This window comes from Oryctolagus cuniculus, chromosome 9 (genome assembly GCF_964237555.1).
Source record: "Oryctolagus cuniculus chromosome 9, mOryCun1.1, whole genome shotgun sequence".
NCBI classification, from domain to species: domain Eukaryota; kingdom Metazoa; phylum Chordata; class Mammalia; order Lagomorpha; family Leporidae; genus Oryctolagus; species Oryctolagus cuniculus.
The window spans coordinates 60,953,160-60,970,616 of NC_091440.1; the positions used below are offsets into that span (position 1 = coordinate 60,953,160).

The window sequence follows — 17,457 nt, forward strand, 5'->3', positions numbered from 1 at the left end:
AAAGAAGCACAGTTCTACATCTTATATTAACCACTAAGTTTCCTGATGCCCATGATAGAGTTGTGACCCACAATCTCCATTCTGTAGGCACTGAGAAAAGAGGAGACTCTATTAGGTAAAGGTTAGGGGTATGAGCGGTGCAATATCAGACTTACAGGTGGCTTCAAGCACAGGTCTATGTCTGAAGTGATGAGTAGGGAGAGAAGAGAAATATTCCATCTCTCTAAACATTTGCCTTTTATAAAATTAAGGCAATAATACCAGCCTCAAAGTGTTGCTGCAAAATTAAACACCTCATATGAGTTTAAAATACATGCTTGATATAGTTGTTCTCAATCTTGACTGTACGTTAGAGTCTTCTGGGAAGTACTTAAAAATATCAATGGTCAGACCTCAGGTTGGACCAACTGCATCAGAATTCCTGATGATGGAGTCCAAGCGTCAGTATTTTGAAGTTCTCAGAACACAAGGTAATTCTAGGGTTGAGAACCGGGGAAGGACTGGCTTAACACAATGGCCGGCACAGAGTTAAGTATTCAATTAATGGTAGCTGCAGCTGTTACTATTACTACTTGGCCAAACATGAAAGAGAAAGTCAATTAAAGTAGACTGGCATTATTTTATGGAATCTGTATTTGTTTGGCTCAGAGAGAAAAGCATTTAAAATCTATGAAATGTTTATGGTAAATCACTGAAACGTAGCCATCAAAATTTTCAAATACTTTCAAATCTAATCAGTATCAACACAATGTATTTGAAGTCTTCAATTATATTTAGTACTTGCATCTTGTTAAGGATAAAAACCAAATGGTTAAGTTAAAGGTATATTCTACTTTTTGACTTTTCTTAATAATTCAGAATTAAAAATCATACATCTACAAGATGAAATTTAAAATCAGTATACGTAATCTCCTAAAATGATACAAGATAGAAATACTTTCCATGAAAGTAAAGCATTCAGAATCTTATCTCAACATTAAATTCTAGAGAAGTTTTAGGAATGTGAGGCTATTTTTACCTAAACTGAAACAAGAAAACAACAGTTATATAAATGTTCAAGTCTCTAACAACAAAGTAAGCATTTTAGTCCATATAAAATATAATCAAGAGGCCAATGCTGTAACGTACTGGGCTAAGCTTCTGCCTGCAGTGCTGGCATCCCCTGTGGGCACTGATTCTGGTCCTGGCTGCTCCTGTTCAGGTCCAGCTCTCTGCTATGGCCTGGGAAGGCAGAAGATGGCCCAAGTGTTTGGGCCCCTGTACCCGAGCAAGGGATCCAGAAGTACCTGGCTTTGGATAGGTCCAGCTCCATCTGTTGTGGCATTTGGGTAGTGAAACAGAGGATGGAAGACCTTTCTTTCTGTCTCTCCCTCTCTCTGTAATTCTACTTCTCAAATAAATACAATCTTAATATATATATATATAATATGTAATCAAACAGCTATTACATATATTATATAAAAAGTACATTTCTCTCCATCCCCATTTTTTTATAAAGATTTATTTATTTATTTGAAAGGTAGAGTTACAGAGAGGTAGAAGCAGAGAGAGAGAAAAAAAGAGAGAGAGAGAGAGAGAGGTCTTCTATCCACTGGTTCACTCCCCAGATGGCCACAATGGCCGGAGCTGCGCTGATCCGAAGCCAGGAGCCAGGAGACTCTTCTGCGCCTCCCATTTAGTAACAGGGGCCGAAAGACATGGGCCATCTTCTACTGCTTTCTCAGGTCATAGCAGAAAGCTGGATCGGAAGTGGAGCAGCCAGGACTTGAACCAGCACCGATATGGGATGCTGGCACTACAGGTGGCGGCTTTACCTGCTACACCATGGTGCGGGTCCCCTCCTCCCAATTTTAACAAGATCAACCAATAAAGCAGACGTGATTCAGAGTCAATTTCTGAACAGTGAAGCTACAATCCTGACAAACTGGAGAAACTTCAGCTATGAGACTTTTTGCTGATTTAAATCTGTATATGTAAAGCCTTTCAAAATTACTATGGAAAAGTTTTCTTTTTTCAGCTATTACAAAGTTTTGCTATACCAGTGGCTTTCCTCCAAATGTTCATCAATTGGCATTTTACAGTATGTGTTTATAATAATAAAAGTCTGCCATTTTACTTGGATATAGAATCAGGAATTTCTCATAATCCTCATAATTCAGTTTTTAAAACAGAACTGAAAGACTTCCATGTCTACTGCTTGTTTGTGTGTATTGAATGTGGATGTGTATTTTGTTTTGTGTGACTCATACAAACCTCTGCAATACAGCAAGTGTGCCGGTGTTGACCCGGTGAATGCCATCCAACAAGACCAGCTTGCCTTCCAGGGCTGCATTCACAAGAGGGGAAGACCGCCAGGCGGTGTCTCCATTTGGAAGAGTGTATCTCTGTTGTAGCAGATCACGTGCAGTCATATCCTAAAAGCAATTCGCAGTACCCACAAAAGAACACACGGAATTAATTTTTAAGACACAGATGGAAGCTTATCTAGTTTAATGAAGTCACCTTTCTCTGAATATGTCAAGCCTTGTAACAACTGGGAAACATCTATGATACAACGAAAGAAAGGGCCTTGTCATCCTGTTTTTCAGTGGTGTGGTACTGTTTTTACAGTTTGTATACAATTTTCTGCCCAACACATTACTTATCTCAAAACTGCTGCCTTCAGATTTGGCCAATGCAAGTCACAGACAATATAAGGGATCATTAAAATCTTCAGAAAACTTCTTTTGGTCTTTTGAGGTTTCCTTTTATTACTAATTCAAATGATAGAGTAGGAATGAGGGTTTTTCCTAACCTTTTCCTTTTATTTGACATTTCCCTCCTACTTAAAATGTTCATATAGCAGTGAACTCCACCTTTCTTTAATGGAGTTTAAATCAAGTGGCTCAAAGATGCTTATCAAGAATGTGCATTTTCTTGTAGTTGATGCGGTCTCCTGAAAAGCCAGGATAGAGACCATCACAGTGAGTCTTATAACGGAGGAGACCAAGGAGGCCAGTCATCAAATGAGGTACAGGAATTCAGAAACAATAGCATGGCACTTACCAAGGCATTTTTAAAAGTGCACACACAATGTGCTAGCACTAAAATAGAGTAAAGATCTAAGCAAACTATCAATAGTCATGGTATACAGAAGTCTATCTACTGTAAAAATTTGGTGCCATACAGTATGAACAATTTTTTTCTTACATGTGCTACCATGAGGATGGTTTGTTTTTTGTTACCAGTTTCACATACATTTTGTGTCATTTATATCAAAGAAAAGTTAAACATTTACAGTTACTTTCATCTAAAACTTTAAAGTCTTCCATAAATTCTTTGATGCTCACTCCAAGCTCTTTAAAAAATTTTTATTTATTTATTTATTTATTTGAGAGGCAGATGAACAGAGCTCACATCTACCAGTTCCTCTTCAAATGCCCACAACAGCCAGGACTGAGCCAGGCCAAAGCCTGCAGGAGAGCACTCAATCTAGGTCTCCCACATGGGTAGCAAGAACCCAACTATTTGAATGATCCATTGCCACTGCCTCCAAGAATCTGCATTAGCAGGAAGTTGGAGTCAGGAGCTGGAGTGCCTTAATTATTTCAGCGTACTTTTTTTGTTTGCTTAATCAACAAAATACTGACTTATGATATATGAATGGGCTTGCACTGAAACATAAAGGCAATAAAGAGTAATAACATTTAAACTCAAAAAATTCTCATAGCCTTAAAGGGCTGACTTTGACACCTTATCAAAATTTGGACTACCTCTTTTATTAATTTTATTTAATCTTTCAATTATGACTCTCAAATTCTATACAAATATCATCATCAGTATGATTCTGTGCTGTCAAAAAAGTATAACAGCCAAGATCAAGCTCACCACCATCATCAGGGTTTGGTGAGATGGTGCATAGTGGGGATAAGCTCATTCCCATTCAGGGCTGTGCTAAAATGTATTGACTGCTCTGCAAGAAAAATAGGACAAAGTAAAAATAAGTGTTTGTGGGTCATTTGATGATCAAATTGTTTCAGAAATTAAGTGTATATACATAGAATGTATGTATGCAGACATAGATATTTGAACATACACATACATATAAAATCTTTTTTTGATTTACTTATTTATTTGAAAGGCAGAGTTAGAGAGAGGGAGAGACAGTGAGAGCTTCCACTCCTGGTTCACTCCCCAAAGGGCTGCAATGACTCGGGCTAAGATTAAAGTCAGGAGCCTGGATCTTCATCAAGGCCTCTCTCATACGAGTGGCAGAGGCCCAGGTATTTGGGCCATCTTCTCCTGCATTAGCAGGTAGCTGGATAGGAGGTGTTGCAGGTGGCAGCTTCACCTGTTACACCACAACATTGGTCTCTGGCCCCATCTTTTTATTAAAATAGGTAAATTTAAAGAAAACTCTTGGTAGTAATTATTTCAGAAAAAATATCTGCTATAAAGTCACATGGCATATTACCCTAGAAAATTAAACAAACAGAAAAAATGCTCCAGCAGACTGATTCAAAATCAAAGATTTGTATTAGAAACCACTAAGGTAAATAGTGGCAGAAAAATAAGGAAATAGTAAGTCTGGTTTCCTTTGAACACTCCTATTGGAAGCTGGAGGAGGTAGCATGTTACAAAGGCATCCCAGTGATATCATATTTTCAAAGAAATTGATGGATGTTAATTTTGAAAATCCTAGCTCTAGATTTAAAACAGATGATATCCTGGCCTAATTCAGCTTGGGGGTCATTTGCCTGGGTCCAGGAAAAGGAGGTAAACCATGTCTTGACTCAGGTAAACCATGATTTGGTTCAGACTCCAAAGGGAGGTAAGGCTAGTAGCTGGAAATATTTGTTTTGTTTTTTAAATTTCAATAGGGAGAATTCTTCATTCTCCCAATACATCTAAAATCACTACTCTGTTCTTGATATGAAAAAGCACTACTTCATTTAGTCATGATTCCAAAGTACTTTAATTTCTTGTTAATTCATACTGTGTACAGTCCTTGCCTCATTCTAGTAGGTAAATATTCACCAACAGAGCTGATAAGAAAGACAACCAGTACATAAGGCTCCTCTTTTCCGACCTAATAGCTGGAGACTCCCATATATTTAGGAAAATAAAGTGATTATTTGTTGCTACACAACAAGCTGTAACAGATCAATAAGCTCAATGCTGTTTATGCCAACCAAAACTACAGATCAAAAATAATTCTTCCTTTATTCCTTCTTCAGAGGCACAGAAAACGGCAAGCCCTTGGCATTATTATAACAGTAGTTGCTCAGTTTGATTCTAGAATTTAACCTCTCTGCATATCATCGTGGTAAAAAAGCCATCACCCCTCACTTCTAATATAATTTTGCAATGAAACAAAAAACCCTCTTGAGGGGGAGAAGGAAGCATTCTCTTGAATATAAAGCTGCTGGCTTTCATAATTAAGTTCCTACTTGCAAGATTAAAAAATCAAGTCTTTCCTTAATGCATGAAAGTTATTTTCGGTTGTGTGAAAGTGCAAGGACACCAAGTAAAACTTCACAGAACAACTGGACCTAATTAGACCAGCACAGTCTAAATGACACGGGGATAAGCATTAATTTCAGGTAACAAGCAAATCCTTAAAGCAGAGTAATGAAATTTTCAAGTGCAGAATATCTGAGTTTTAGTAGCTTCAAATGGTTGCTTTAACATTTTCATTTATTTTAACATGCTGCATCATTTTATTTTTTCCACCTATGTGTACATCCTTTTCACAACTGGTAACACAAGTTGTTTTTTTTTTTTTTTAAGTGTGCTCTTTTAAAAAATTGGTACTTTGAACATATACTAGTAAAAGTCAAGAAAGATGAATATCCTCATTTTTGCATATCTTTCTCTTATCCCTGAAACCTTTGAACCTCTGAGAATAAAAATAGCACTAATGATATCATAGAGCCCAAACCATTTCCTCTTTCTGCATTTCCTTAGAAATTTTAAAACAACAGGACATGAAATCTTGTTCCCTTAAAGCCACCATTGTCTAACCTTCAACGTCTCACCTTTATTCCGATGCCTGGAAAACATCCATATGCCTGCTAAGTTTCTGTGTCATTTTAAAACATGTTCTTTTGATTTGCAACAGAGAAATTTTACTGAAAATAAAAATGTCCTACTAAAATGAGAAGCATATCATACAAAATGTATCAGAGAATATAGATTTGAACCTTAAAGCAATTAAATACCTTAAAAGTCTTCAGTGCATTTGGCTAATTTTTCTGAGGTTCCCTTGAGAAACCCAGGTATAAATTATTACCTCAATAAAATAACTACATAAAGTAGTTATGTATAGGGTAGCTAGAATAAGATTAGAAGGTATAATGTCATTTAGAAAGAAAACTGAAATATTAAGTAAATTGTTAGACTATAAAGAAATGAGGGGCAGGTGTTGTGCAGCTAGTTAAGCCATGGTATGCAACGCCGGCATCCCTTATAAGCACTGGTTAAGAGTGCTGGCTGTTCCACGTCCAATCCAGCTCCCTGTGAATGCTCCTTGGAAAGCAGGCCCAAGTACTAGGGTCTCTGCAACCCACAGGGGAGACCTAGATAGAGGATTCTGGCTTCAGCCTGGTCCAGACCAGCTGTTGCAGTCGTTTGGGGAGTGAACCAGCAGATAGAAGATCTCTCCCCACTTCTGTGTTTCACTCTCTCACTCTCTAATTCCACCTTTCAAATAAATAAGATAAATTGTAAAAAAAAAAGACAAGACATTGGAGCTACCTCTCTTTAAATATGAGTGCTGATATGAACATAAAATTTTATACTTAATACATATATAACTTTTCTGATGGGGAATTAAAATAACAGCAAAAATAGAATATCAAATTGCTTATAGAATATGATTTCAACCACGTTAAAAATATATATACATTTCCATCACATCTAGGGACACAGAATAATTTCAGAAAGTATCCAAGTTGGCTTGCAAAAATGAGCTTGTGCTCAAAAATGTTACAACAAATACAGGAACAAATGATAGCAAAAGAAATTCTAAAGAAAAGTAGCTAGTCTGGATTTATCAGTCCACAGATAAACTGTCAACATAGGAACATACCAATTACACATTTCTGGCTATCTTCACAAATAAATAAACTTCTGATTAAAGTGTCAATTTTTTTGAGAAGAGTAGAAAAGTAGTGATTATGATGCTAATTACTCCATGAAATGATGATAGACTAAGTTAGTCTCCATTACTGCTTTAAAATATCACTAATTATAGATGTAAAAGATTAAAATAAATCTATATTAGTTAAAAGTAAGTATATCTCTATGTGGACGTGATTCTTCATTTTCATGTTATGAATTAAAAACAAACAGTGGGGGCCAGCACTGTGGTGCATCGGGTTAACGCCCCGGCCTGAGTGCTGGCATCCCATATGGATGCCGGTTCTAGTTCCAGCTGCTCCTCTTCCAATCCAGCTCTCTGCTATGGCCTGGGATAGCAGCAGAAGATGTCCCAAATCCTTGGGCCCCTGCACCCATGTGGGAGACCCAGAAGAAGCTCCTGGCTCCTGGTTTCAGATCAGCACAGCTCTGACCATTCCGGCCATTCCGGCCATCTGGGGAGTGAACCAGTGGATAGTAGACCGCCCTCTCTGTCTCTACCTCTCTCTACAACTCTGTCTTGCAAATAAATAAATCTTTAAAAAAATAAAAAAAACAGTAGGCACTTATTTTTAATGGGGGTAAATAGGCATTATGAGTGATTTTGCTTTCTGAAAGAAACTAGCTAGTACTCTAGTTTTTCTAGGACTTAAGTAATTTTTGCTTAAAATTATTTAAGGCAGAACTTATACTACCAGTAGAAAAAACACTAAGAAAATCTGAAATTCAAGTAAACAAAAGAACATGTACAAGAAGACTAGCTGATGTAAGCCATCAATTTTGCAATAAGGAACTAATTATGTCCATACCTATTAATGGCAGAATACTGTATAAATATTGTACAAACACAGAATGTTAATAATTTTTAGGTCTTAGAATAGAAACAAAGCCATTATTTACAGAGTCTAAGTGTGCTCAGTGAACAGAACACAAGGCATGCTGCCAACATTCCGCAGTGTCATTTATGTTTGATCTCACAAAGGCCTCTCATTTTACATATATTGTAAAATTATTTGTAAACTCTCCCATGCTTCTCCCTCATGTTTTTCTTTTAAAGAACTATTTTTAACCTGTTGCATATAAAAGAAATGCTCCCTTTTATGTGTTTGATGAGATTGGACATTACAAGTCTACCATGATTATTTTAAGTTACATGGCTATCAATGGGAAGAAGTGAATCATTTTAAGCTCTATTCATTGTAACCACTGGGACCTATTTCAAGATGATCCACTTTAGTTTAAGATTTATCCCATGAACATAGAAAAAAATTCTCTGGTTGAAGCTAATCAGAAGTAAAATCCACTATCTTGCTAATAACATCTCAACACTAGGACATTGTATTGAAGTAACAAACCAAATGAGAGCCAAGGTCCATGTAGGTATAGATAATGTCATATGTAATTACTGAAAACACCCAGTCAAATAACTTCCGCTAGTATCCTTTCAGTACTGTAAAGGCTAGAAAACCTGAAACATCATCTCTTCGTGCATTTGCAGGTAGAATTCTGTACATGACTCAGGTTCTGGCAGTAAGGGAAACTGGGAAGATGGCAGGCAGTGGTGGGAGTAAAGAGAGAGCTGGCATGAAGACAGCAGCTCTTCTAGCACAGCTATGGGTGGCGTTCTCCTGGCTCTGTCATCCCTAACTGGGTAAAATCTAAATCTCTTGTTTCTTCCAGAAATTCTTCAAGCTGATGCCCTGTAGTGACTATCTCTCCATCTCAGATACACAGAATGAATAATGTTTCTCACAAGGAAAATCACGACTTATGGATGATTTTTAAAAAAGTAAATCAACTATTAAAGTTTGGGAATAAAATGTTTCTAAACAACTAAGTATTTTTAAAATGGTCAGAGGTGTTTCAAGCACAAAGGCAAAAAGTTGAGCTGATAGTTAAACATTCCAGCACACACAAACTAAAGAATCTCATATTTCACTCAAATATTGTAAATTCTGCTGCATTTTATCACAAATATTTAACCCTGGTGGAATAATAGGTAGAGAAATAGCAATTAATTCTAGTTTAAATTTCTGCAAAAAATATTTGCTTTACAATAAATTAGTTTTTTAAAACAAGAAATAGGACTTACTTATCATTAAGGATTTATTTATTTATTTACTGAAATGCGGAGTTACAGAAAGAAGGGGGTGAGACAGAAAGAGAGATCCTTCATTGGCTGGTTTGCACCTCAAATGGCTACAACAATCAGGACGGGGCTGGACTGAAGCCAGGCGTGTCATCCAGCTCTCCCACATGGGTTGTGGGGCCCAAGCATTTGGGCTATCTTCCACTGTCTTCCCAGGCCCACCAACAGTGAGCTGGACAGGAAGAGGAGCAGCCTGGATGCCTCATATGTGATGCCGATGTCACAGGAGGCAGCCAAACTTGCTATGCCACAACACTGGCCCCACAAATAGGATTTGAAGTCAGGGTTGGCATATGTACCAATTACTTGTGTGGTATTCCGTAAAGAAGCTGGAAGCAGATATGTCATTTGACCATACTCAACATTACTCAAATCCCTGCTAGTCAGCCAAGGTCAACATGTGGTACAGCTGTGTACAGAATGAAGCAGACTGGGTCTCAATTCCACTTCTGTGACTTCCTTATCATGTGACAGAGGGATACATTGAGTTACACACCTTTAGATTTAAATGTGTAAGTAAATTAAAGCTGAATCTAAATCAGTTACAGAAACAAAACATTTAAATATACCAACAAATATACAAATATTTAAATGTGCCAATAAAAATTCTTGTCTTAGAATCTGAAGAAAAGGTGATATTGAAGCTGACAGAAATAGTAAACAAACACTGACAAAGAAGGTTAGATTTGAGTCGGTTATTTAAAAGTCATCTGAAATTATCAAAGTGTATTTATTCACTCAATAGATACTGAGTGCCTATTACATTCAAGACTATGTCAGGTGCTGAGAATACAGTAGTGAAATAGATAAACATGGACCCTGGATTCTAGTGGGAAGAAAACAAAGCTAGGTGAAAGAAAGGAGGCACAGATGGAAAAGGAAGAAAGGGAAGGAGGAGACACAGATAACAAAAGAGTACCTAGTGGTCAGTTTTACATGGAAAACAGCAGGTTATGTGATAACCAGTGACTCAGAGTCAAGGATACCTTCCCTGAGGATATCTAAGTTCAGATCTCAATGTTAAGAGCTCAAGGGAAGAGAATTCCAGGCTGAGGAAATAATCTATGGAATACCTTGAAGCAGAAAGAAGCTAGACAGCTGTAAGTGACTTAATATAGACATTCATAAGAAACAATCAGCAGAGGTTTGGGGAGGGAGGGAGAATCTTGGGGAGGGAGACTTGGCTCAGGTCATCTGGAACAATGCCTCTCAACCCTGGCAGCCTGTTAGAATTTAAAAAATACTGAATTCCAGATCTTATCTCACAACAATTCCTTTAGATTATCTGGTAGTAGAACCTTCAAAATGAAAGATTTTCAAATATCCCTGTGTGGCTCTAATAGGCAACCTCAATAACTGGAAGGCACATAAACCAAGGTAAAGAGTTTTCATTGTATTCCATGTAGAATGGTAATCTGTTCGGTCCAAGCAAGGAAATGACATGATCCAGTTTATATTAAAAGGCAACTGTGTAACTACGGTTTAAAGCAGTAAACAGAACAGAATACATTGAGTTTGATGCATGCAAATATTCATGACATAATTGATATGTAAAATTCCACAAGCCTACTGTGTTTTCCAACAAAATCTCAACAATGGATCCGGTGATGGTGATGTCAAAGGTTACAATGGAACCTCAAATAAAATGACAGAAAACTGATAATTGGCTATTAGGGGTGAATGGGGTGGGAAGAGGCCAGGAAGTGAGCCAGGGCCTCACTACCCATCAGCTCTTTTAACTGGCACCTTCCTCATGAAGCTAAATCTGCTGTATCTGAATTGATCCTCCATGGGAGACAGGGTACAGCAGGAAGCCAAACGCCTGTTCACTGGGTACAGAGTAAGAATGTATTGAGGATTCAGAGAGAGTCATTAAGGAGAAATCTGGAATCTCCTGCGTGAAGCAGCACAGAACTTGCTGAGTAAAGAAAAGGGCCAGCAGAGTTTGCAAAGCAAGCACCCTACCTGTGTGATAGCTGCATTCTTCCTTTGTGCAGAGTTTTCCTGCCTACAGCCACCTCAAACTCCGAGAGCTTAAGAGAAACACAGGAAATTAGCAGGAAGCAGCACAGGAGATGAGCTGGCTAAGGCTCCTGTTCATATTAAATTTTTTTAACAGCAGTCAACAGAGTGCAAAGTAAGGGTTTAAGCAGCTTTACCATGTCAAATCTCAAGATGCTTCAACTCCAAGTTCCTGGAGGTTGCCTGTTCTGAGGTTGGTGCTGTGGCATAGCAGGTAAAGCCACTGCCTGCAGTGCCAGCATCCCATGTACTCGCTGGTTCCTGTCCCAGCTGCTCCTCTTCCCATCCTCTGCTATGGCCTGGGAAAGCAGTAGAAGATGGCCCAAGTGCTTGGGGCCTTGCACTCACATGTGAGGCCTAAAAGTAGCTCCTGGCTCCTGGCTTTGGATTGGCCCAGCTCCAGCCATTGCAGCCGTTTGTGGAGTTAACCATCGGATGGAAGATCTCTCTCTTTCTGCCTATGCCTCTCCCTCTCTGAAACACTGACTTTCAAATAAATAATCTTAAAAAAAAAAAAAAGATTGCCTGTTCCTTTTCTGACTTTTTTGCTCTAAATAATTTTGTTTTTTTTAAAAGATTTATTTATTTATTTGCAAGTCAGAGTTACACAGAGAGAGAAGAGAGGGAAAGAGAGAGAAAGAGAGAAAGAGGTCTTCCATCCGATGGTTCACTTCCCAACTGGCCGCAATGGCCGGAACTGTGCTGATCCGAAGCCAGGAGCCAGGAGCCAGGAGCCAGGAGCTTCTTTCAGGTCTCCCACACAGGTGCAGGAGCCCAAGGCCTTGGGCCATCCTCTACTGCTTTCCCAGGCCATACCAGAGAGCTGAGCAGCTGGATCGGAAGTGTTGCGGCCAATTGGAGAGTGAACTAGTGAATTAAAGATCTCTCTCTCTCTCTCTCTCTCTCTCTCTCTTTCTCATCTCTCTGACTCTTCCTCTCTCTGTGTAACTCTGGCTTTTAAATAAATAAAGTACCTTTTTTTTCCAAAAAATATACATTTCAAACAAAAGTGCTAACAAATATCAAGCTTGAATTTTATTAATAATATGATAACTTCATTGCACTGTGCCCTGATGTTTGAAGCTATTCCACAGTGAGATCCCAAATTTGAAGTTCTTTCCCCCTTCATTTTTATGGGTCATTACTAATAGTAAAAGAAATACCTTTCAGGCTGAATTACTTTATTTGGTTGGGTTCCTTGCTCACGTTACTTTGTTTTCTTCTTTGGGCTAATGGATTTGGCTGTTCTGAAATGCTTATTTTTACAAACATACCCAAAGGCCTAATAGTGTGTTTTTATAAATCTAATAAATACCTCATGATAACTAAATTTGTTAAGATAAACAAAAGATGTTGTTCATTACTTAAAAAAAAAGTACACTGTTTTAATTAAATAAGCAGTCAAGTGTATTCTTTAAAAGTAATTCAGACCCCTGTGGACTCAGGCACCAGGCCCATCTAGTGGACACTGGCATCAGTCCTGACACAACAGACTCGTGACTGGGCTCATTTCCATGGATACAGCCCTGTTGCCAGGTTGGATCCTGCAGACTGCAGCTAATGGCCTGCCACAGCACCATGTCAACTTGTGTGGAACCAGATTTCAGACCAACTCCTGCAGGATCAGGCACCAAAACCAGCCATCTACCGACTAAGCTATCAGATCAGCCCAACCAAGGACTCCAATAGCAAGCCCATCCAAGGACCCCATTGGATGACTCACCAGAATCAACACCTGGGGTGACTACTGAAGGCATTCTGTTTCAAAGCCAGGCTAAAGAGACAGATGAGGTGCCTACTTCTTCAAATGCATTGATATCAGCACAAGACCAAGGGAACACAATCAGAAAAATATGACACTAACAGAAAAACAAAACAAAGTACCAGTAACTGGCCCAAAAGAAATGGAAATTGTGAACTAACTGGCAGAGAATTTAAGACCATCATCTGAAAGAAACACAGTGAGTTACAAGAATACACAAATAAATGACTAAATGGTATCAGGAAAACGACATGAACAAGATGAAAAGCTCAACAAAGAAACAGAAAGCATAAAAGATACAAACACAAATTTCTGAAAATAAAGAATATAATAATTGAATTTAAAAATACAGCATATAGCTTCAACAACTGACTCAAGCAAAAGAATCAGTGAGCTTGAAGAAAGGTCATTTGAAATTCTATAGTCAGGGGAACAAAAAGGACAAAGAATGAAAAATATTGAGGAAAGCATACTGGGATTATGGGACACAATAAAGGGAAATGATATATGCAGTGTAGCAATAATAAAAGATGCAGAGAAAGAGAAATGGGTACAAAGCTAACTTAAGGAAATAATGACAGGTATAGGCATTTGATGAAGTGGTTAAGACACCACCTGGGATGCATCAGTTTGAGTCCCAGGTCTGTTTCTAATTCCAACATCCTGCCAATGTACACCCTGGTAGGCAGCAGATGCTGGCTCAAATTTGGGCCCTCCCCATATGGGAGAATCAGACTGAGTTCCAACTTTCTGGCTTTGGCTTCGTCCATCACCAGATATTGAGGATATCTGGGGAATGAACCAGCAGATGAAATATCTCTCTGTCTCTGTTTGTGTGTCTGTTAATCTCTCTGCCTTTCAAATAAAATAAAATAATGGTATTTAAAAGATTTAAAAAGAAGGGTCACACTGTGACGCAGTGAGTTAAGCTGCCACCTGTGATGCTGGTACCCCATATGGGCACTGTTTAGAGTCGCAACTGCTCTACTTCTAATCCAGCTCTCTGGTAATGCGCCTGGGAAGGTAACCAAACATGGACTGAGTACTTGGGCCCCTGCACCCATTTGAAAGACTCAGAAGAAGTTCCTGGTTTCAGCCTGGCCCAGCTCCAGATGTTGCAGCCATTTGGGGAGAACCAGTGGATGGAAGACACCTCTCTCTCTCTCTCACTCCTCTCTCTCTCTCTCTCTGTATGTGTGTGTGTGTGTGTCTCCCTCTCTCTCTTCCCCCCAACTCTGCCTTTCAAATAAATATGTCTTATTTAAAAAGTACCTAAATATGAAGAGAAAAATGAGGATCCAGATCCACGGATCCAATGAAGTTCAAAGAGATTATATATCATGAAATCTTCACCAAGATGCATTATGATCAAATTTTTAGAAGACAAAGACAACACATTTTGAAATCAGCAAGAGAAAAGCATCATCACATACAATAGAATCTCCATGAGAATATCAGCAGATTTCTCTCAGCAGAAACTCTGTTGATCAGATAATATATTGAAAGTCTCAAAAGGTAAAAAAAAAAAAAAAAAAAAAAAAAAAAACTGCCATCAAAGAATACTATACTCAGCAAGTCTGTTGATTATAAATGAAGGCAACAGAAACAAAAGCCAGTGGAACTGATCTCCACTAGATCTGCCTGACAGGAAATGCTAAAAGTAATTTTTGAGTTGAAAGAAAAGGATGTTAACTTAAAAACATGAAAAGACATTAAAGTGGCATTGCAAGACAGATGAATAGAGAAACAGGGGAAGATAGCAGAAGAAAACCAGAGAAAGGGCATTGCTAGGGGAGATTTGCAGAAAAGTTTGCAGTGGAAATTCTACCACAAGAAGGATGCCATGGAGCACCATGGAAAGTCTGCAGCTAGAAACTGGAGGAGACACCGGCTTCTGGGCGGGCTGGGGGAGGGGGAGAGCAGATTGTGGCAACCCACGTCACTGGTGATATTGCTTGAAGGAGAACTTTGTAGAGCACACTGAATTTAAGTCTGGCCTGTAGCCCTAGTTGGGACAGGGTACCTACCTAATCCAGTGAAGGAAAAGTACATCATTCTCCCCATCCTCCCACTGCATCTGTGATCTCCACTGACTTCCAGTTTAGCAGGGAGGGTTGACAGGGGGCTGTGCACTCAAATAGGAATGTGAATTGCACCCATTCCCTCGACCCATCATAGGCTCTAGGCAGGCCAAGGCAGAAGTGCCACAGGAAGCTTGCTCTTGGAAGATCTCTGCTGTCTTCATGTACAGGGCAGGCTCATGGGGCTCAGAGTAGATCCTTTACACGCGATAACTGTGGGAACCTGGAGCTGTGACTGTGGGAATTCTGATTGCATATAAGGTGTGGGGTGTAGCTGCTCTCTGGGCAGTGTGTCTGGTGTCAGACGCTCAGAGCTCCCTGATTGCCTGGGGTGGTTCACTGCAGAAGGTTTGTACTCACACTGAAGACCACATAGATCCTTTGTGTAGTTGTGCCCACTGTGGACTAACCCCAGGCATTGATCGCCTTAGAAGAGAGGAAATGAGGCTGTGATTCCATCAGCAGGCATGATCATACCCTCCCCACTGCTGACAATAGAGGAGATCTACCACACTCAACTGTGGTGTCACCCTGGAATCTTGCCCTACCCTTCAGCACTGACCAGAGCTCCATGGCCCCAACCAGCACACGACACTGGGTATTCACAGAAGGGGCATATACTCCACTAAGCCACAGATGCATAGTACAAAGATTAAAAACCATCAGAGGCTAAAATCAACAAGTGGTTCCACAAAAGCAGAAGTACAAGAAACAAGAACAAGGAAGACAACATGACTTCCCAAAAGGAACATATTTCAATATTAGAATGTGAAGATGAACAGAGAGATGAAATGCCTGAAAATGAATTCAAAAGAATGGTCATAAAATTACTCAGAAGCACAGAGAAACAAATTCAGAAGATAATGATATCCATATATAACATGAATGAAAAATTTTATTCAGAGATATTGAAGAGAAATCAAACTGAAATATTAGAAATGAAGAATTCAATATGTCAAATAAAAAATATAGTGGAAAGCCTCAAGAAAAGACTCGGTAAAGCAGAAGAAAGAATATCGTTGCTATAAGACAAATCCTTGGAAATATCTCAGTCAGGAGGAGGAGGAGAAAGGAAGGGAGAAGAGGGGGAGGAGGAAGAGGAGAAGAAGAAATTAGAAAAAATGAAAAAAGCACTCAAAATTTATGGGATACTATCGAATGACCCAACATAGGTGTCTTAGGAGTTTCTAAAGGTGGGGAAAGAGAATGGATTATAAAGCCTATTCAGCAAAAATAATAGCAGGAGACTTCTCTAATTTGGAGAAAGAAAGGAACATCCAAGTACAGAAAGCACACAGAACCCCTAATAGACATGTAAAGAAAAGATCTTCACCATGGTATATTACAGTCAAACTTTCAAGAGTAAAACATAAAGAAAGGAATCTAAAATGTGCATGTGAAAAACTCCAGATGACCCTCATAGGATTCCCAATAAGACTAATAGCTGATTTCTCATCAGAAACCCTATAGGGAAGGAGGGAATGCAGAGACATCATCCAATTCCTAAAAGAAAGAAACTGTCAACCCAGAATACTGGAGCCAGCAAAACTCTCATTTATAAATGAAGATGAAATAAAGAACTTCTAAAACAGAAATTGAAAGAATTTGTCACTACTCATCCAGCCTTACAAATGATGATTAAGGATGTACTACACACAGAACAGAGAATGACAGTCACTGTTATGAAAGAACGTGAAGGCAGTAAAAGTACAAAGGGAATCCAAGGAGAACAATAGGAATATGTATAGTAAAATGGTAGGACCAAATCATTATTTATAAATAATAACCTTGAATGGAAATGGCCTAAATTCTCTAATTAAAAGATACAGACTAGCTGGCGCCACGGCTCACTAGGCTAATCCTCCGCCTCGTGGCGCCGGCACACCGGGTTCTAGTCCCGGTCGGGGCGCCGGATTCTGTCCCGGTTGCCCCTCTTCCAGGCCAGCTCTCTGCTGTGGCCAGGGAATGCAGTGGAGGATGGCCCAAGTGCTTGGGCCCTGCACCCCATGGGAGACCAGGAGAAGTACCTGGCTCCTGCCATCGGATCAGCTCGCTGCGCTGGCCGCAGCGCACCAGCCGCGGTGGCCATTGGAGGGTGAACCAAAGGCAAAGGAAGACCTTTCTCTCTGTCTCTCTCTCTCTCACTGTCCACTCTGCCTGTCAAAAAAATTTTTAAAAAATTAAAAAAAAAAGATACAGACTGGCTGAGTGGATTAAAAAACAACACCCACATATTTGCTGCCTACCAGAAACACATTTCACCAACAAACATACATCCAGAATAAAAGTGATAGGAGGGACAAGGATATTTCATGCTAACGGAA

The 17,457-nt window shown here is 39.2% G+C and overlaps 1 protein-coding gene across 2 annotated transcripts in view; it reads right to left on the reverse strand.

The window, feature by feature from the left end:
• The window catches only part of VWA8 (von Willebrand factor A domain containing 8), a 407,530-nt gene that overhangs the window by 252,821 nt on the left and 137,252 nt on the right, over positions 1–17,457 (reverse strand). For both annotated transcript variants that reach the window (XM_008260014.4, XM_051850641.2), the window contains one exon: positions 2,254–2,414. In XM_008260014.4, the coding sequence (XP_008258236.2) occupies positions 2,254–2,414 (161 nt within the window). The remainder of the gene's footprint in view (positions 1–2,253; positions 2,415–17,457) is intronic.